This window comes from Harpia harpyja, chromosome 2 (genome assembly GCF_026419915.1).
Source record: "Harpia harpyja isolate bHarHar1 chromosome 2, bHarHar1 primary haplotype, whole genome shotgun sequence".
NCBI classification, from domain to species: domain Eukaryota; kingdom Metazoa; phylum Chordata; class Aves; order Accipitriformes; family Accipitridae; genus Harpia; species Harpia harpyja.
Window position 1 is genome coordinate 3015590 of NC_068941.1, and position 19173 is coordinate 3034762.

At 51.5% G+C, this 19173-nt stretch overlaps 4 protein-coding genes across 6 annotated transcripts in view; 3 read left to right on the forward strand and 1 right to left on the reverse strand.

Moving 5' to 3' along the window:
* Positions 1-4408: 4408 nt before the first annotated feature.
* LOC128139100 (alveolar macrophage chemotactic factor-like) lies at positions 4409-6702 on the forward strand. Its single transcript, XM_052781033.1, has 4 exons — positions 4409-4526; positions 4922-5051; positions 5806-5889; positions 6425-6702. The coding sequence occupies exons 1-4, from the start codon at positions 4409-4411 to the stop codon at positions 6435-6437; spliced, it is 345 nt and encodes a 114-aa protein (XP_052636993.1). The 3' UTR covers positions 6438-6702.
* Positions 6703-7922: 1220 nt separating this feature from the next.
* On the forward strand, positions 7923-8856 carry LOC128139101 (alveolar macrophage chemotactic factor-like). The gene is made up of 4 exons (XM_052781034.1): positions 7923-7994; positions 8226-8355; positions 8542-8625; positions 8746-8856. The coding sequence occupies exons 1-4, from the start codon at positions 7931-7933 to the stop codon at positions 8810-8812; spliced, it is 345 nt and encodes a 114-aa protein (XP_052636994.1). The 5' UTR covers positions 7923-7930; the 3' UTR covers positions 8813-8856.
* Positions 8857-9381: 525 nt separating this feature from the next.
* On the forward strand, positions 9382-10938 carry LOC128139102 (interleukin-8-like). Its single transcript, XM_052781035.1, has 4 exons — positions 9382-9451; positions 9996-10131; positions 10466-10549; positions 10671-10938. Exons 1-4 carry the CDS (start codon positions 9388-9390, stop codon positions 10807-10809), a joined length of 423 nt encoding a protein of 140 aa, XP_052636995.1. The 5' UTR covers positions 9382-9387; the 3' UTR covers positions 10810-10938.
* Positions 10939-11748: 810 nt separating this feature from the next.
* The window catches only part of CNOT6L (CCR4-NOT transcription complex subunit 6 like), a 38021-nt gene continuing 30596 nt past the window's right edge, over positions 11749-19173 (reverse strand). For all 3 annotated transcript variants that reach the window (XM_052812820.1, XM_052812834.1, XM_052812826.1), the window contains one exon: positions 11749-18882. In XM_052812820.1, coding sequence (XP_052668780.1) covers positions 18670-18882 — 213 coding nt within the window. In that variant the 3' untranslated portion in view covers positions 11749-18669. The remainder of the gene's footprint in view (positions 18883-19173) is intronic.

The following is a 19173-nucleotide window of genomic DNA, read 5'->3' on the forward strand; positions in this document are numbered from 1 at the left end:
AGGGCTGGGTTTCTGCCCATCCTGCTCAAACATGGAAAAGGGTTTTTGTTTTTTGGGTTTTTTTCCTCCTGCTCCGCTTAGCTCAGGCCATTTTCTACTCTTCTTGGAAGCTGCCTTGTTACAGACCAAGTTCTCGCTCCATCCCTGGCTCCTGTGTTTGTTGATGCTGTGACAGGTTTTCCATGCTCATCTTCCAGAGGGGGCTCAGGCATGTAAAACCTCCAGTTTCCGTCTGCCAAAGAGCATGAGCTCTCTTCTGCTTTCCACACATGGCTCACCTACCTCCTCTCTCATTTCCCATCACCTATTTTTCAGTGTCTTCAAGGAAATGTTTGACCTCGCTCAACTAACTTGAGGCTTTCTATGGGTTGCTGCCACTACATGACGTGGTTTTAAGCAGTTTAATGTCTGTAGAAGCACAGCAAAGCCAGGCAGCGGAGCACTTCTTTCCTGCCATGGTCCTGGCCTTTGGGAGGTATTTGCACCACGTTTTTGTGGGCCTCTGATTTAGGTACCGTGGGAAGGATGTCTGGAGGATTCAGTGGGTGTAAAAAAAATTTAAAACATCTGCTAAACATAACAGAAATAAAAAATGACTCAAATCAAACTCTTCCCTGCAAAAGTATAGCTGCTGCAGAAAATACAGAAGCTGTTAGGATATTTCTAACACGTTTCAGTTGATGCTGGCCTGGATAAGTCCACAGATCAACATGTGAGGGCCACTCTTCTGAATTACTGGCATCCAGGAAGCGGTTAGCTTACATATAGTCGCAGGCTAGGTCCTCACCCTCCTTCTCCCTTTTCAGAATTACCACTCAGCATGCACAAATATTAGCTGCCCGCAATAACTGCAAGCTTTTCCTTCCTGAGAAAACACCACAATGTTTATCAATATCCATGTTAGTCATACATCAAAACCACAGTGACTACTACCAAGACAATTCAGAAACCCTGGGATTACAGCATCTCAGTCAAGTTCTCCATTCTCGCCGCGTCCGCATTTATTTCACCTTTCCTACCCGAAGCAGAAACTTGTAGCAGCTTGAGGACCAGCTAGGCAAATGCACGTCTTCTGGGGCCATGTGGCGGGGATTCACCAAACTACCCCAGTGTCCTGGGGGAAACCCAAGCGCGTGGCTTCAGGGATGGAGCCAGAGCTGGGCTTCACTATGAAAATCTGCCTCTAGGTATGAATCAAGAGGGTGCGCCTGAAAGGGAACCGCCGGTTATGCTCCGTTCATCTTCGTAGCCGTGTAGACCATGACTGCCATGCCAACCCCAGCACCCGAAACCGCAGAGCTGAGCCCGCGCTTCGAACCGTCTTTCCAGAAGCACCCATGGGCCAGGCCAAGGACGCTGTTGGGTGGCACTGCCTGCCCAAAGGATGCCCTGATGGCTGCCGCTTCTCTGCAGCCCCAGGGTGAGCGTGTTATTTTTGTCCCGGCAGCGTTGACTTCTCCTCCTTGGAAGGGAGCTGCTGCCGAGGCCACCTCTGCGGAGGAGACAACTTTCTCCGTGCTCGCAATGAAGAAGAGGCCCTCCCGTCCTCCCCCCGAGGGACGTGGGGGTTTCATCCTGGGTACAAAGTGAGTTAACGATCACCACGACGGTCGTGGAAGAAGTGTTGCGAGGACAGGCATAAAGCAACGTACCAGCACAAAGCAGCACATCCTTAGAGGAGACAACCTCGGTGAAAGCACCTGGAATCTTGCATAGGTCTGGGGGCAAACATTTACCCTAGGCTAAAACTGAGGTCACTGTGGCCGAACTGATGACCCAGGACCCCTCTAAAGCCGCCTCTCTAAATCCATCCAGCCAAAACACGCTTCTGTAGCTCCTACTTCTTTCCAGGGTAGCCGGGAGATGGACACCTGCCCTGTAGCCACAGATCTGGGGCGTGATCTCACTGATGAGTTATCTTGGTCTGCCCGCTGCATGTCTCCCAGGGGTAACTTCTTCCCGTACCAGTTTTCCTAAGCACTGCCAGCGCTGGTGTTGGTTTTCTTCAGTCGTGGAAGAGCCACGCTTGGGGCACCGGCGGTGTGCCCCGACTCCGTCCTCTCCACCATGCAGCTCTGGGGAAAGTTGCTTTCAGTTCTCCCTGTTTTCCCCAGCTGTAAAAGCAGGATCATTTTAGAAGTCATGAACTTCAGAAACAGCTTGAAACTTTTTTTAGTGCCTCCGTAGCACTTTGAGTAGGTGACCGGTCATGTCTCCTGGTAAACGGCTGCCTTCCCCACCGTCTTGCAGACTTTTGTTTGAAGAGACCCCTGCCATGACCCAGCAAAACCACTTAAACCAGTCTTAGGTTGGGCTCCTTCTAATAACTCTCTGCTAGGAAATTGAAAACTCTGAAAGTATTGAACAAAACCCGGTTTTAAAGCCATCTCCTTTTCCGCTGCCATAGCAGCAAGGCTCTCATTCCCTCCGTAGGACTTTGGGAATAGCTCATGGAAATTCTCCCTGGCCTCTCTGCGACCCTGATGTACAGGGAGTTAAACTCCTCGCTTGTCCGCTTTTGACCTTGATCTCTTGACCAAGATCTTCACAAGACTTTTGGACCTATCTTGGAGGAAAAAAGACTCTTTAAGAGAAAGATAAGTAGCTTACAGTTTGAGTGGAAGACTTTTTTTTTTTTTTTTTTATTAGTTTACCATTTTGTTACTATATAAAATGCTGATGTGATTTGAAAGCTCCGAATTACAACGTTATCACGCAACCACAACATTTTTCTTCTGCCCTCTTCCTTCCTCCTTGCCTCGCAATCGTGGCCATGTGTCCCCTTCCCCTTTTGCTTCCCGGCTGGTGAACTTGCCTTATTCAGGCCAGTCCCTGTCCCACCAAAACCCGAGAGCGTGGGGTGCTGGTGCGGCCGTCGCCTTGCGGCGGTGGCCCTTGAATATCCCGTGTGAGAGCCCAAGGTGTCGGCATTACAGGACTGACCCCTTGCGTGCCGAAACGCGTCACTTCAGTCCTTCGACGGCTCATTTTGAAAGAAACCCCAGAGACGCTGGGAAATGTGTGGAGGAACAAGCACCAGGCAATGGTCCCCCAAAATGGGCAGGCGTATCTCCGTGTGTGTAAGGCCCGGAGGATGCCGCGTTGCCAGAATAAAGCCTTAAAGCCTTGTGGGCACGTGGCTCTGCGGCATTGTAAGGATGTGCCTGGTCCGACGTCCCTTTTTATACGCTCCTACGGTTTCTCAGTGCTACGTAACACGTCTACTTTGGTGTCAGTAGTTTGCCCGCTCCCGTTTGTTTGTCCCTGCCGTGAATGATGGAGAACTGGCTCACGAACCACAGAGCACACTGCGCCTCTGAGCTGATAACGTAATAAAAGCTGCTTTTTCCCGAAACGGTAGGCAGGCAGGACGCGTCTAACTAAGCCCAGACTATTTCAGGTCTGAAGTGCTGTAACAGGCTACTAAATGGGGCCAAATAGGAGGACCCCTGAAGCTACCCCTGGTGCCGCCCCACGGCTCCTTGCGGATCCAAACGGGGATTTGATCCCTGCGTTATCGAAGGGCACTCTGGACGTAACGTAGAGAGATGTTCGCAAGGGAAACGGTGGGGCTGTAGCCCCTCTCCCTCCAGTCCCAGCGCCGCACGGGGACGGCTCGGGTCTCACCCTCGCAAATCCCCGAGTCCATCCCAGCTCCGTTGCTTTTCCTGCTGCCGTTCTCTGGCATCCATCTGTGTTTTACTCCCAGGCCGCTGGTACCCAGAAGGTCGCTGCTGATAAATGGGCGCATCAGCACTTAGTCACAAATGTGCAGAGATGTGGGAATAGCTTGCTTTTTACTGATGCAAGAGATGACTGGTACCGTAGCATTTCCTGGGTGTTTTACTCGTACAGCGAAGTGCTGGATTTGAAGGCTCTGAGTGGAAACATATAGCAGAGATCTTGATTATTTTTCCCCGGTACGGTGCTAGGCATTTTTGCTGATGTAAGAGATAGCAAAAATAGCGTGGGGGAATTATAGCCCTAAGAAAGAAATATGTAAATATCTGAGTGCATTAAAAAACCCCTGCTTAGCCGGGGTTTGCGCTCCGATTTTATGCTGGACTCTTTTTGTGGTCGAGGGGTAAATGCTGAAGGGAACAAAAGGCGATGTTTGTACAGACGCAGCTAATGAGAAACAGGGTGTGGGGAAGATTACGCAGGGAATCCAAATATGCACTCGATTCCAAGGGCTGGTTTTAATCAATAATATCGTAAATTCAGTTTCTGACACGGCTGCGGGGAGCATCCGAGAAATTACGTCACCTCTTCACGGTCCGCTGGTCAGATGTGACTGCTGAAGTTTGAATCTTGCTGCTTGTGTCAGAGCGTGACCCTCCCAAATAAATAGGGGTGTTTCTTCACCCGGTTCCTCAGACCGTCTCTGGGGGCTGAGCCTGTTGCGAGGATGCGAGCGCCGGTTGGGATGGGGACAGGAGCCCCCGTGCTCCCGTGGCGGCGGCTGCTGCTGCTGCTGCTTATGATGATGATGATGATGATGATGATGTCCCACTCAGCCCACGCAGGTGAGCTTCTGACATCTTTGCAGAGATACTCCACGGCTGTCAGCTCCCAGCCTGCTGTGGTCCTCGCCGTGGGCGGGCATCGCCTGCATCCTGCGCCGAAAGGGACCGGAGGAGACGGGGATTCCTCCTGGCCATTTAGCCCAGGGTTTTTCTCGTAGCCAAGGAAAGAGAGCGACCGTCTTCCTCTGTTAGGACCCGGTTCAGCTTTCAGGAGCTGTGTGAGAGCAGGGCACCGAGGTAGAGGCTCAGATAACAGTTTCTTACCGTGGTCTCTAAAGCGTTGTCAGTGAAAGCACGGGAAGGGACGGTTTCTTTGGTTCTCTAACAGATTCGGAGTTGCCGCATCTCTAAATAACACCGTTTGTCTCTAAGTTGCTACCTTCTCTCTTTCTCAGCCATCCTGGAGGTGAACGGAAACCTCAACTGTAGGTGCGTAAAGACAACTTCGGACTACATCAGTCCAAAGCGATACGAAAGCATTGAGATAAGACCTGTGGGAAGCACCTGCAGACGTACAGAAATCATGTAAGTGCTGCGGGTGCCTCGTGGGGCAGAAAGCTGCTTTCTCCTCCGGCTCCCGCAGAGCAGTGGGGCCACTGCTGCACCTTTTCTTCTGCAACCGCCCCGCTTTTCCCCTCTCTTTCTGAAAACTAAAGCTTTTCAAAAATGCCGGCAAGCTGGCTTACGCTTCGGGGCTGAGGAACACCAGGTCAACTCCAGTGGAGGAAAGGCAGCCGAGCCGACCTGCCAGAGATCCCCAGGACCTAAATGACCCTTTCCAGCAACGGAAAGCATGATTTCCCCATGCTGGTGCTGAGTGGGGAGCGTGCTGGTGGGGGGTGTTTGCAGTTTGGAGGAAGCATATCGTCGGACACCAAGGCAGGAGGAGCCATAAACAATTTTTCCGCTACCGATATGCAACGCTCCTGAGGGCAAACAGCATCTCGGGTCAAGCCCTTATCTCGTTACTCCTGTTCTGACTCGAGCAGCGGGTTAAGCAGAAGTGTAAGATTTCTTTAACCGCTGGGCGTTGATACATTTGTAAGTCTACAGAGAAAATTGTCTCTGAACACACTTCAAGCACGGTCTCCGCTCTGCACGGGAACATGTTGCATCTTGCTTTTTCCTGACCGTCCTGTGGCTTCCCTCTGTCGCTAGCAGCTTTCTGCGATCCGCTGGCACTGTAAATGAAAGCCGAGCCTTGCAGATCAGCTCGGGCCGCTCGAATCCCTGCCTTTGGAGAGGAGGGTGATGCTCACAAGCTCTCCTTGCGTTTCAGAATTAAATTAAAAACCCCAGGGAAAGTGTGCGTGAATCCTGACGCCCCTTGGGTAAAGAAACTGCTGAAGCGTATCGCTAGCACGTAAGTTGCTTTGTTGAAAAACCCTTTGGCTCGGGTGGCCCTGGACGGCATCCCGTCGCCTCTGCGGTCCTGGGGAGCGCCCGCGGGGACCGAGGGCTCTTGGGGGGGCTGCCGGGGGCCGAGGGACCCGCTCCCGAGGCGACGAGGGGTGAGACCTCGCTGTGCAAAGCAGCGTTCGGTCGTCGATGCTGCCGTCCGTGGGTTGTGCTCTCCCCAGCTTGTGCCTCTGAGAACATTTTGGCAAAAAAAAAAAAAAAAAATTATTGGGGGGTGGGAGGTTGGAAATGGCAGGAGCAGGGTTTGCTCATTGCGAGGGCAATAGCACGTCGGTGATCGGGTGGGAAAGCCGCCCTCCTCTTCGTCGTGCCCGGGTTTGCGACATAGCGTAGGGACGGCCGGGAGACGTCCCCGCGAGTGATGCCCACCCCGGGGAAACGGCGGCGATTTCCTTCAGTTGGGGCAGGAGCTTTCTCCCCCCTCCCCGGACCCGCTTTTCTCCGCGTTCACACGTTTCCCCTCCTTCTGCTTTTCGCAGGAAGAAAAAATAAGTTTCCTGCTAAGGAAGTGGACGCTCAGAGCCCCGAGACGGGCTGGCAGATGACGTGCAGGCGTGCAAACCTGGCCGCTCCTCACTTTGCCCTCGCTTCCCCCCCAATTTTCCCCAAAGCCCCACGTCCCGGCCCTGGCGTCGGCCGCTGCGGGGAGGGCGGCTCGCTGCTGAGCCCAGCCCCGCGGCAGGTTCGTGGGGGTGTTTTTTTTCCCCGCTGCGTTCGGTGCCTGGATCAGCGTGAATATGAACCCTTCGTTTATTTACTCGCCCATAGGCTGTGAAGCCTTTTTTTGGCAGGGGCCGCTCCCGTCTCTGTAGGAACGACTTCGCGACTCTTTCCGTGCGAAGCGCTCATCGACGGAGTGTGTGTCTGGGTTTTTTATTACGCAGCATGGCGTGTCCCGTCCTGAGAGCTCAAGTCAAATAAAATTCAGGTTGTTTTTTTTTCTTCTTCTGTTGTATTTTTCCCTGGATCTCCTAGCTTCGAAGAAACTCGGCAGAGCTTTGATAAACCCCACTGTTGTAGCCTTCCTGGAGCTGAATTTATCGTCATTTGCATCTGGCACTCTGGTATTGATGCTCTTTCACAGATATGCTGCAGGCATTAAAATGTGCATTTGAATATAGGTCAGGTGAGGCATTTCTGCTGTAGGTAGGGGAACGAGGGCAGCACCCAGGCGCATCTCAGGCACAACAAAAACCCCTTTTACGTGAAGGAATGAGACAAGGGCTGGAAAGTTTTGTCCAAGGCAGCGACAGTAGCCGGGATGCGTGTCCCAGCCCCGAACTGCCGGCAAGGGTCCGGCAGCCCCGGCCCAGCCGGCGGGAAGCAAAGCTCCATCCCGACATGAGCTGTTGTCTCCCGCGTGCTGATTTGAGGGCACGATGTTGCTGGCAGGGAGCCGGGGGATATAGCCAAATCCAAGCGCCGGCGTTCGTGACAGGGCTGGGGTTTTGCAGGCAGCCGTAAGGATTTTGAACGCAGTAAAGGCCAGTAAGGAAATATAGGGGATGGGTGCGAGGTCACTTGGCAGAGTTTAGGGATAATCGGCCACGGCGGGGGGAAAAGAGCAAAAGCAAATTCCACCAAAGCTGGGGCTGGGATGCACCTTGCAGGGGGGAAAATCTGGTTGCAGGAGAAATGAGTAATATCTGACGACGCAGAAGAGAAAAATAACCCCAGAAACCTCCAGGCTTGTGCGGCCACGTGGGGGAAAGCGTTGGGGGAAACGACCGATATATTTACAAGACCTGGCTTCGTAGGGAGGGGAAAACGGAGCTGGTTTCAGGAAGCCCGGGGCCTCCCACTAAACCCCGAGCTGTTTTTTACCAGCGGCGTTGCAATCTCAGCGAGCGCTGTCAGCAGGGAACGGAGACGGGCAAAAACCACCCCGACCCCCACCCCCGGGGCCTCCCGCCTGCGCCGCTTCACTTCTCCTATTTTCCGGCTCAAATAGAGGGGATGCTGCCGGGGCGAGGGATGGGGCCGGCATGGCTGCGTGGGTGGCCCTGCTCCTGGGGGTGCTGCTGGTGACCCACCGCCCCGGGGATGCAGGTGAGGTTCCCCGTGCCCCCACGCGTGGGGATGGAGGATGCTGGGGAAGGGCGTTGAGGTTTTCGGAGGCGGCATCCCGCTGCCGTCTCCGGGGCTTGAAGGTTCTTTTGCAAGCGGGGTCATCCCGGTGGCGTGGGGGGGGGGGGGGGGAGATGCATTGCCCGGAACGGGTTTTGGGGCTGGCAGCGGGTTTTGGGGCGATGCGTGAGCCGTGGCCGTGTGCTCCTTTAGCTCTTCTGGAAGCCAACGGCAACCTGAGCTGCCGCTGTGCCAAGACTACCAGGGCCTTCATCTCCCCGCGGAAATACAGCAGCATCGAGGTCTGGCCGGTGGGGAGCAGCTGCCGGCGCCTCGAGGTGGTGTAAGTGGCTCCGGGGGGGTACGAGCCCCCTCCACCCCCCCATCCTCCATGAATTATTTCAGTTTTGCGCTGTTTTTCCTTCCGGGAAGCGCAGGGGGGCTTGGCTGCTTGAGGCCCCCCCCCCCCCCGCTCCGCCCCACTGGAGGAGGGGGAAGCGACGTTGCCGAAACCCCGTGTGTTTTCTAGGATAAGGTTAAAAAGCCTGGAGAGGGTCTGCGTGGATCCTGACACCCCTTGGGTGAAGAAACTCCTGCAGGACCTCCCCAACCTGTAAGCCCTCCTCCACTCCACATCGCGCTCCCGACGGGACCAGTCGCATCCCCTGGGGACCAGTCGCATCCCCTGGGGACCAGACTTCACACGTTTCTCCTCCCCTTCTGCTTTTGGCAGGAGGAAGAAAGAGCCTCCCCACAGAGGAAGCTGCCACCGACGGGACGGCCAGATGTGCGGGGCCTGAAACTGGACCCCCCCCGTCTCTTCCCTCCATCCCACTGTCGCCTTGCCCCGGTGCAAGGAGGGGAGCTGCGTGATGCCCCGAGCCCCTTTTGCCTTTGCGTTTTAGGCATTTAAGCCCTTGGAAATGCCAGTCCCCAGCTTGCCCACCCTCCCAGCCCGTGGCCACGGGCTGGGTGTCCCCTTCGGGCGCAACCTAACGGGTCCAATAAAAGCGGCAACCCTCCGTCACCGTCACTCGCGTCCCTTTCCGCGGCGTGCCGGGACTTGGGGGGGTGCTCGGGGGAGCGAGTCCCCCCTCCATGGGATGGGGAGCAGAGCTAGGGGGGGTCACTGGCGTTTCTCCATGAAGAAACAAGGGGCAAACGGGGGGTTTTAGGAGGCGGCCATGGCGGTTTCTGCCTTTTTCGGCGGGGAGGTGGCGGGGGCCACGTGCAACGGGGGGGAAGCGACGGCAGGGAAGTCGAAGAGCGGGGCAGCTTTTTTTCCCCGCCCCGCGGCGTTTCCCAGCCTGTGAAATCCCCGGCGGGGGCTGGTTATAAAGGAACCCCCCGCGGCAGGTCGGGGCAGGTGGCAAGGATGCGGCCGCTGCCGGCGGCACTGGCCCTGGCCCTGCTCCTCGGCAACTTGGTGCCGGGGGACGGTGAGTGACCTTGGGGTGTCTGTCCGTCCGTCCGTCTCCCCCTCCAAATGCCTAGGTAGAGGCGTTGGGTGCCCCGGATGGGGCTGAGCATGGGCTCCTCAAAGCTTTCAAATTTGTCTCTTGCCCATCTTTGAGTTTATCTTTTAAATCTGGGGGGGATGCTTGGGACCGGGAGGTGGGATGTGGCTGATGGGTTTAAGCGGCTTCTTTTCCAGACCCCTGTGAAACTCGAGCGCTTGGTGGGTGGGCGACGGGTTTAATTCGTAAAATGTTGGTTAAGTTTTCAAATCCTGAAGCTAAACCCCCTCCGTACGTGTGAAAAGAAAGCTTTGAGACTGTGCCGGGAGGGACTAGCCTTGCCGCTTGCCGCTGCAAACCCCATTAACACGAGCCCGTCCCTGCAAAAGACCCCCGTGGGTGCCGGGGAGGGGACGGGATGGTGGCACTGGGACGGTGGCAGGAGGACGGCAGGGAGGGGGGGTATCCCCAGCTGCCTCCCCCCCGGAGGGGCCGAGACCTGGCTGTGGGCTGCTGTCGGGCGCAGGTCTGTCGCTGGAGAGCCTGTTGACCAACATGAGGTGCAAGTGCATCAAATCGACCGCCCAGGTCATCAACTTGGGGCTGATCCTTGCCATCGACGTTACGCCGCCGGGTATTCACTGCAGGAGGAAGGAGATCATGTAAGTGGAAAGCCTGCAAACCAATGCCCGCAAATTGCTCGCTCGGGTACCAGCGCAAAAACACGCAGGCGTTCGCGCCCTCTCCGAAGCCCCTAAATCTTGCGGTGACTCTTGCAAGGCACGGGCTGTTGCGCGGGATGCCGCTGCCCGTTTTAATGGGGGTTACCCCCGGCGTGGCTCACGGAGCCGAGGTCGAGACCCCCAAGGGTTGCAGGGGTGCGCTCGTAACTCTGCCGGGGAACTGGAGGGGTTTTCTCTGCAGACTGCGGTGCAGTTAGAAAAACTTTGGGGGAGAGGCGTGCGTGGGGCTGAGGTGGGTGTCGTCACCTTGTAGCCTCACCCTGAAGAAAAACAAGAAGGTGTGCGTGGCTCCCGAGGCACCCTGGATCCAGCTGCTCATCCACAAGCTGACCCAGAGGTACGCGACGCCCAGCGAGCGAAAAACAAGCGGCGTATCAAAACGAGTTGGCAGGACGCTCCCCTCCTCCTGACCGCTTTATTTTCATTTCTTTCCTCCCCCCCTTCCCCAAAATCTGCAGGAACTTCACCAAAAAAGAAGGGGCGGCGCGGCCGCGGCGGGCAGCGGAGCGGTGGGCTGGGGGAGCGGAGCGATGGTGCCGGCCCCCTCGCAGACCCCCCGCCTCATCTCTGCCTCTGTCCCCGTACCATAATAAATAACCAGCCGCGGTTATTTATTCCTCTGCGGGGACAGCAGCGATATAACCCCTCCGTGCCGAGATACGCCGGGTTTCACGGCACGACACCGGCGCTTGCTCTGCTCCCGGGGTTTTGGCGGGGGGCAGGAGCCTTTCCCCGCTCCCCCCAAAAAAAGGCTTTCTCCTCGGGCGCCCGGCGTCACCCTCTATTTCGGGTGCCCGCGCTGTTCCTGCACGCGATGGCAGCCCGTCCCGGGCGCCATCAATAAAAGGATGAACGTGCTTCCCTCGCACGGCTGCGGCAGCTCTTTCTGCACGGATTGGTGTAAAAATTGGGATTTTTGGGGTGGGGGAGTTAGACCGGACCGTGGCACCGTGAAGCCCTCGGCCGCTTTGCCGCAGGGTGCTTCCTAACGCGCCGCCTTTCCTCTGCCCCGAGTTTTCGTGCCTTTTTCTGACAGCTCCTGGGAGGAGCGTGTCGTGCTATGGGATGCTGGTAGAAGTTGGATGGGGTCTGACCTCTGCAGCCCCACGCTGCTGGCTCCCAGTTGCGCAAGCACAGGAGAAACGGGAGATACTGGGAAATTTCCCAGTTGACTGGCTGAGGCTCTTTCCGCGGACCCCCAATTTCCTAGGACGGATGCGCACATCCCGCGGGGATGCCAGCACGGCACAGGGACGTCCCTCGGCCACACGGACCGAGGCGACGCAGGTGTGACTTGCGAGCCTGCACAAAATGATCACCGTTTAAAAATCTGGCTTGGCCGTACCGGTAGTAGGTGTCTGAGGTCTGGGGATCCCCCCAAAAGGGAAGGACTCAAACTTGCGTCACCCACCCCACCACCCTGGATGCCACAAGCGCGTCCCAAGGCGGCGGCCAGCTGTGAAACACCCGGCCGGTCCCCATGTCCTCCCTCCTTCCCACCCTGTGCTTCTCAGGAACCACAGCAGGGGACGAGAGTGTTTGCAAAAGGGCTGTTTATTGCCTACAGAAGGAAACAAAAGTACACAGGTGGGAAGAAACAAGCAGATATTTAGCCCTATCCATCATGTGCGAGCAGTACCCCCATCTCCACAGTGCTGGGGGGGGGGGGGTGTTTCAATGGAAAAAAAAAAAAAATTTTAAAAAGGCAAGAAAAAAGTAACAGTTCAGGGTTATCATCGTTATTTTGTCCAGGCCGGGTCTGTGCAGGGGAGCAGGTCTTCCCCCTGCCTGGGTCCGCACCATCCCCACTCGACGGGAATTCGCTTTCTCGGTGAGTTTTTCTTTGCAAAGTATAATTACGGGGGGAATTGCAGCATGGCATGGCGCTTTCTGCAAAACACGAGTTCTTTCAAAGGGAGAGAAAAAAGGATCCTTTTGTAAAAGCAAATCAGAAGGCTGGAGAAAAGGTTTCTTACTATTTATTCCCACGGGAAACATGGAACAAGCAAGTTACTCAGGTTTTTTGCTCAGGTCTCAGTTGAAGGCTGCTGCTCTTTGCAAGCATGGTGCCTAGGACTGGTGTCAAACGTGGCAAAGCTTTTTGCCTGGGAGACCTACCCCGTCCCCACGTCAGGGCTGGTGGGGAAGGCAGCCCCCCGGACCCCCCCCCGGGTGGTGTCGGTGCTGCCGAGCTGGCCCAAGGCAGGCGAGGGAAAACCGGTGCCGGGGGGCCAGCAGCGGCTCCGGCCTCTGCAGGCAGCAATTTCCCCATCCGAGAGGCCAGCCCGCTCTCGATTTAAAGCGAAGCTACCATTTCCATAAAACGAGACATAAACCCCCCTTAAAATTTCAGCGTAAGCACGGCCGGGAGTGACACTGCAGCTTCTCCCCTCTCCACGTGCACTTCCACGTTCTGAGGGACAGGACTTTGCGGTTGCAAAGGCAACGCACAAGAAAGAAATCCAACTAAAAAAAAACCCGGACCTCCCAAAATAACCACCGTGAAATGGGGTGGGAGGGGGAGCCCGGGCTCCCATCACCGCTGCTCCGGTCCAGCCTGTGAGTTTATGAATTAAGGGCATATTTAGCTAACATGGTGCACACAAAACACTTTAATTGCTCGGAAAGCAAACACACGATGCAATAATTAAAAATGGAAAACAAGCCAAAGTCATGTAACATCACTTGTAAAGAAAGCCACCATGAGGTTGGTTTTTTTTTTTGGTTGGGTTTTTTTTTGCTTTGGAACAAAGACAAATACAGACAAATGCAAACTCAGTAAATGCCTAAATTGTTGGAACTGTTTAACAAAGAGGACAAGACCAAGTACCAGGATCATTCTAACCTTCACCACTCAAACGGTGAGAGATTTCGCAAGCTAAACACACCATACAGTTGCAGGAGGGGAAGGAAAAAAGAGAGTCGTATCACTTGGCGTGCTTTGCCATCAGAGCTGTTTAAAACACCCTAAAGTACCAAAGTACCCCAGCATTTCTCTATCTTCATGCTTGTTTTCAGATATACTCCAAGAAACTGTACTCCTGAAGTCCGTCATCCTCGAACATAGCCAAACCAGCAAACTTTATCGTCTCTTATTTATAGAGCCAAATCATTTTTCTTAGGATGAAGGAGTTCTTTAAAGGTGTTTATTTTGCCCCTTTTCTGATCGTGCAATGCCTGCGCTTGTCTCATCCGCTCTGTTTTTTGTCCCTGCTCTCGACTCGTTTCCTGGAGGAAAAGCAAACCCGTGGTCGGTGTCAGTGCAAAGAGTGGTCACAGGAGAAGATACCGTTATCACTTAGAGCTGTGCCTGGATCTAGAGCCTTATAATCTTCTGCTAAAGTTGTTTTTAATCTTAAAGTGAGTTCTTGGCTGACTCTTGGCATAGAGGCTTAAGACATGAACGGTTTTCACCAGGTTCTCTCGGGGTTTGTGTCGCCTTTCAACACTGAAGGGTGAGAAAGGGAGGGTATGTGACTATGCTTCTGTAATCTTATAAAAAAACTAATGAGCTGCATACCACAAGACGCTTTTCCTCACCATGAGATGGAGAGACTCAGCTAATAACAGCGTCTATCAGAAAAACTCAAACTTCTCTGCATCTAGGGCTCATTTCTTTTCTGGTCTCTAACAAATCTGCCCCCTTGGGTAAAACCCCTCCAAGACCAAGCACTTCAGCTCCTTTTGGGACACGTGAAATTAGGCAGGCGAGGTTTTTCAATGCGTGTGCTTGCTGCCGAAACCGTATCACTTTTGAAGTCAACATGAACTTCAGCGAGCCTCGTCTGCCACTTTGCTTCCTACCAGGCAGTTTTGGTTGCGAAGACGGCCCAGAAGAACGTCACACCTCTGTGGTGACCAAGTAGGACAATGACCCACTGCTCTTTTATGTTGACAGCCTGATTTTAGCTGAACCACCTCCTGCTGCTGCCTAGTGTACCAGCGTGCTAGGTAAGGGTGCGTTTAGATCAGTCATCTCCCCATACAATGGAGAGGGTCCTTCCTTAGGTTTAAATCGGGCCTTAGATCTTCATTACCATTACAAGAAAAGTATCTATGCAGAAACCAAGAACAGAAGAATCTTAATTATGTACAAAGCTGAGGTTGCTGGGGGGAGGACAACTGCTATTTGCCATTTAACTTCCTTTTAAACCAGTACGAGGGTACGTATCGCATTTGCGTGATATTTCTAATGCAGGCTATTGATTTGGTTTGGATAGGACTAAAAGACTTTTCACTCCACGCCACTGTGCCAAGTTTCATGCCAAAGGAAAGTTTTGATGCTAGAAGCTGAAAATGCATCGTGGAAATAAAGTAACTGCTGCTGTGTTGCTGGGTTTAAATCTGGTCTTCAGATATTAAGGACTGACAGCCCCTTCTGGCTCCTGCTCCCTACCAAGAAGGCGTAAATACTGCACCTCCTGGTCTAGGAATCCTTAAAAGTGTTTCCCTAACCCATCTTCTAAATTAACAGAGAAACTCTGAATTTCAACAAGCCTTTTTGGCTTCCCCCTCGCCACCTGACCAAAACCAACCCCAGAGAAAAAAAGTAATATGAACCTTTGAGGTCTCAAATTCTCACTCGTGATTCAGACCCGATGTCTCACAAGCTGGGTGTGGAAAGCCGGTCTCCGAAAGAGCAGTATTTGGGATTAAGTGGGAGCTGCAGATGCTCAGCACCTTTGTGAAGTGGGCCTTTGGGAGCTCGAGAGTGTGAATGTGGATTTAGGAGTGTCTGTGGCAAAGCCAGCAAGGTGGGAGACCATCAGCCATCCGCAGCATTACCCAAACGCTGAAGATCACGGTAAGGCTTTGAAAGCTGCGTTAGGTCAGTGGCAAGTGCTTCTGAAAAGGTTGAGAGTCATAAAGATTTTGGTTTTCTAGGCCATACAACACAGAACAGCGAGGACTTGGGACTAACGAGACCTTTTCTGAATGTTTTTGCAGACTAAACAGGAGTGACTTCCAACAGAGAAAGCTTACCCATAAAATGAAATATTTTTTCAACAAGTACTAGAAAGGGACGACAAAAGCTTTTAACCAGGCAAATGGGAAGGAAAGCTGGTCTCAGACCCCATTGTGCCATACCTGACTTCAGCGTGTGGTACGCAAATATTCACGCTCCTTACATCGAAATAAGGAAACAAAAATATTCAGCTACATTGTACAAAATTCTCTTTTTTTTTTTATATATATATACACACACAAAACCCCATATCTAACAGATTTACCATATTGAATTTTAAAAAGTTGCATGAAGAAGGGTGTTGGATTTTTTTTTTCTCTGCTTGCTTTAGGCAGTGCTGTTGCTTAGAAGTTGACACCAGGCACCATATTTTTGAAAGCAAACCAAGACAGCGAGGAGCAGTAAAGGGCTTAGAGCTTTTTTTCCAGGTGTCGGCTGTGAGGACACTGCGACGTGCTGGGAACCGAGGGTCAGCGACAGAGAGAACTGATGGAGTCCCATCCATCTCTGCTAAGGACTAGGGATAATTTCCTTCGTATTACTCCCTCTTCCCTAGCAAACACCCTACCGTCAGCTTCCATCTGGGTCAAAGGAAAACTAGCGTTGCCATCAGGATGATGCATATGTTTGTTGAAAGGCTGCCTGCTCCCCGCTCCCTCTCTTCCTAGAGTAGAAAATCGCTATGGAGAGCGGCGTTTCTGCTCGGCTGGAAAAAAAAGCGCAGTCCCCTTACTGCTCCTGCTGGGAAAGGAGAAAAAAAAACAGAAGGAAAACAGGGAGGGAGCCACACATGTGAAAGGTGGGTAAACATGTCCCCAGTTATGTGCATTGACTGAAACATCAACAAGACTCTTTTTTTTAAAATCCAGAGGTTTTGTGCAACGTCTGTTAAAATAACTTTTAAAAAAAAAAATCGCACAGCGTAATGGACGTTCGGAAGTGCATTTCGCAGCAGAGAAAATCCAATTTAACACCTTCCCGCAACAGAACACTTCAATCGGTTAGAAACCAAAGGAAAGTCAAACTTAAGCAGTTTACAATGTTTGCCAGGGTTTTTTCCCTCATCCCCATCCTCTCCCACCCCGATATTACAAAACATTGTTGTTGGGTTTTATTTTTATTAATAAATGGGCTCCTCTGCAGTTCATATACAATCATAGGCGAATTTTAAATTCCATTTTATACAAACATCTCAAAAAATATTGGGAGTGAAGTATGGTAGGAAATACTGCTCACGTTGCTAGTTAACATGCGTGTAGGAAAAGGAGGACAAGGGTTTGTTAGTGCACACCTCCAGAGCAGAGCACCCCTCCCTCCAAAAAAGATACAGTAGCTGATACAGAAAGGTAATGTCCACAAAATTAAGTTTTTCATGCTATTCTACTTTCCAGTACTATACTCTCAAATCGCTTTCGCAATTTATCTGCAATGGCTAGGTGGCGAACGCTGAGGTATATTAAAAAAGAGATACCTGCACCTAGAGGAAAATCCGTCTTTAGAAAGGGCTTTTTTTTTGGTGCTGCACAAAGCAATTGCCGGACAGGAATTTCACCCAGTTACGATCACTTCCAATTTTTAGTAGACAATAGATGACGCCTCCATTTTTTAGGCACTTCTTTTAAAAGGGAGCTGTTGTTTCGTTGAACCGATTTTTGCGTTCTGTCCCACACCACCCCCTCCCCGGCCCCCAACAAGCGTCAGGGAATAGTTTCTACTCTAGGTCCAATTGATTTTTTTCCCTATGGATAATTTCCTATGTATAAAACGACAAAGGAAATGTTTAATTAAAGAGTGGAGGAACAGCCTGACTTAGCAGTTTTGCAAGACAGAAGATGGCTCCTTAGTATTTAAAACTAATTTCACAATTTAAATTTGACTTTTTGAAGTATACGAATGAGACATAAATACAGGCTATCAATCTGTTTAAAAATTTCATTCACATAATGGAAAATTTTTTCATTTATTAAAAATATCACATTTTGAGACTAGAAACAGTAAAGTGCATGAAAAGTTTAAAATATAAATTCAAGAAAATCTTATAGCAGCAAAAAAGCAGAATAAAGAAAAACTTAAAAACACAGACACAACCTTTTCCTATCACTGTGCCATTTTTTTTTTCTAACATTAAGCAGCCAACCAATTTTTCAGAAAATTGCATTATGTTTAATGCCTCTTCAGGCACAAGGTTTTGAACTGGCCACCTAGAGCATAAAAAGGGAAAAAAAAGGATTTCCAACACATCCAAAGAGCATTAACAGTTGGGAATGAACCAGCAGCTTTTTAATTCAACCCTGACCGACGACAGAAAAGAAAGATTATTAAAAAAGTGTGATGGCTATTTGGCAACTAGGGTCAGGAAAAAGGATCCAAGGAATGACTACGGCTACCACTCGCTCCCCCAGTGAAAAAAAGCATGCCGACAGCTATTCCACATGCCCTTTCGGAGACAGAAGTAAGGTCATTTCCAGCGGTTTTTCCTGTACCCTACACTTAAGCAGTTAATCCCAAGTTTCCCATCTTTGCAACCGACCTTCGGAAAAGGGAACCTAGGATGGATTTGCAACACCTTTCTTCACCCGGAACCCAAACGCTTGCAACGGCTCGCTTCAAATGCAATTTCTTACCATTTCTAAGTCCTGCTCCCAAACTGTGCTGCTGAACAGTGTGTCGCCCTGGCTGGCCAAAGCAGGGAGGCAGCTCTGTTTCACAGAGGTCCCTTGGATCCCTGTGTACCTCGCCCAGAAAGGACCGAGTTCTTCAGAGCTCCAAAAAAAGTCACCGTGGCGTCGCTCGAGCAAGCGGTCTATACACAGCATTAAATGCTCACCTGCAAAGTCTTGTGAGACGTAGCTTCGCTGGAAATTTCATTCTAAATGAAATTACATCAGGAGAATTTAGACCTCAAATTTTATCACCGATATTAAGCCATCTTTGGTTTTCAATATTAGGTAGACGAGGGGCAGGGCCGCACTGCTAATCATTTATAGTCAGGTATTAAGTGCTTTGCTAATGTGCAAAATTTATTTTGGATGCAGAGTTCAGTCTCCGTTTTGGGTTCAAACAAACAGGATTTCTAATATTCTTCCTACAAAACAAGCATTTCTATTTTTGTTTTTTCTTTCTCCTAAAAGGTTGGCTCATTTTGCCACGTTCTGGAAAAAAGCATTACCTTGAAATATGTTAATATGCAAGTTTTTAATCTCATTTGTCCATCTCTAAGTGCAGCTTCCTACTGAAAAGAAAAAGCTTGCCAGTTTAAAAAAAAAAAAATTAAATTAAAAACCTGGAAAGGGAATAATACTTTGGTTCCAGCCCTAGTGCCAAATGATACCAATATGCACCAAAATGTGCAAAATCTCATATCAAACACATAAGGAAAGGAGCTTGAAGAAGCAGCTTAAGGTTGGCCATACTTCACTCCTATATACTTTGATTTACAACTGTACAGGTCCATAACAACAGGTCCTTGCCCTCAAAGGGGCAGGGCTCCACTACCTCCTGTTAGGCAAGTGCACACCGTTGACAAGAGGCAGGAGCGGAGGATGGAGTTCTAGTTGTGTTAACAGTGAGAAGTGGTCTGAAGGGATGTGAGGGTGTGGACACCCAGTGATGTTGTTGTCAACCAGCCACTGAGGGTCCAAAGGCCCCAGGACACCAAGCACGTTCATGTGAGTGTTGGAATAGAAAATGTAGTCAATCACACCCTAGGGAGAAAGAGAAACATGACAGTGAGAACAGACCTCGCTTCTGGCAACCTGAACTCGACTGGCTTCTGGCTGCAATTCACGGGAAGAGGCACAGCGCTGGAATTAGGGTAAGAAACGCGCGTGGCATTTTGCGTTCAAAGCGCTGCATCCGTTCTCATTAAGTCACTGGCCAGAGCCAGGTCGACAGCTTAAAAATGCCAGCAAATCAAGGATTTGTGTGCGGTAGGAAAAGTGTCCAGCGAGTGTAGGAACCAGTGATGAAGCACTTACAGGAACAGAGGGAAAGAC

Excerpts from the sequence above, each read along its gene's own strand:
- LOC128139100 (XM_052781033.1), top strand. The coding sequence starts at position 4,409 with ATGCGAGCGCCGGTTGGGATGGGGACAGGAGCCCCCGTGCTCCCGTGG. Across the intron at positions 4,527-4,921 it reads GTCCCACTCAGCCCACGCAG|CCATCCTGGAGGTGAACGGA; the intron begins GTGAGCTTCTGA and ends TCTCTTTCTCAG. Across the intron at positions 5,052-5,805 it reads TGCAGACGTACAGAAATCAT|AATTAAATTAAAAACCCCAG; the intron begins GTAAGTGCTGCG and ends CTTGCGTTTCAG.
- LOC128139101 (XM_052781034.1), top strand. The coding sequence starts at position 7,931 with ATGGCTGCGTGGGTGGCCCTGCTCCTGGGGGTGCTGCTGGTGACCCAC. Across the intron at positions 7,995-8,225 it reads CCACCGCCCCGGGGATGCAG|CTCTTCTGGAAGCCAACGGC; the intron begins GTGAGGTTCCCC and ends GTGCTCCTTTAG. Across the intron at positions 8,356-8,541 it reads TGCCGGCGCCTCGAGGTGGT|GATAAGGTTAAAAAGCCTGG; the intron begins GTAAGTGGCTCC and ends TGTGTTTTCTAG.
- LOC128139102 (XM_052781035.1), top strand. The coding sequence starts at position 9,388 with ATGCGGCCGCTGCCGGCGGCACTGGCCCTGGCCCTGCTCCTCGGCAAC. Across the intron at positions 9,452-9,995 it reads CAACTTGGTGCCGGGGGACG|GTCTGTCGCTGGAGAGCCTG; the intron begins GTGAGTGACCTT and ends TGTCGGGCGCAG. Across the intron at positions 10,550-10,670 it reads ATCCACAAGCTGACCCAGAG|GAACTTCACCAAAAAAGAAG; the intron begins GTACGCGACGCC and ends CAAAATCTGCAG.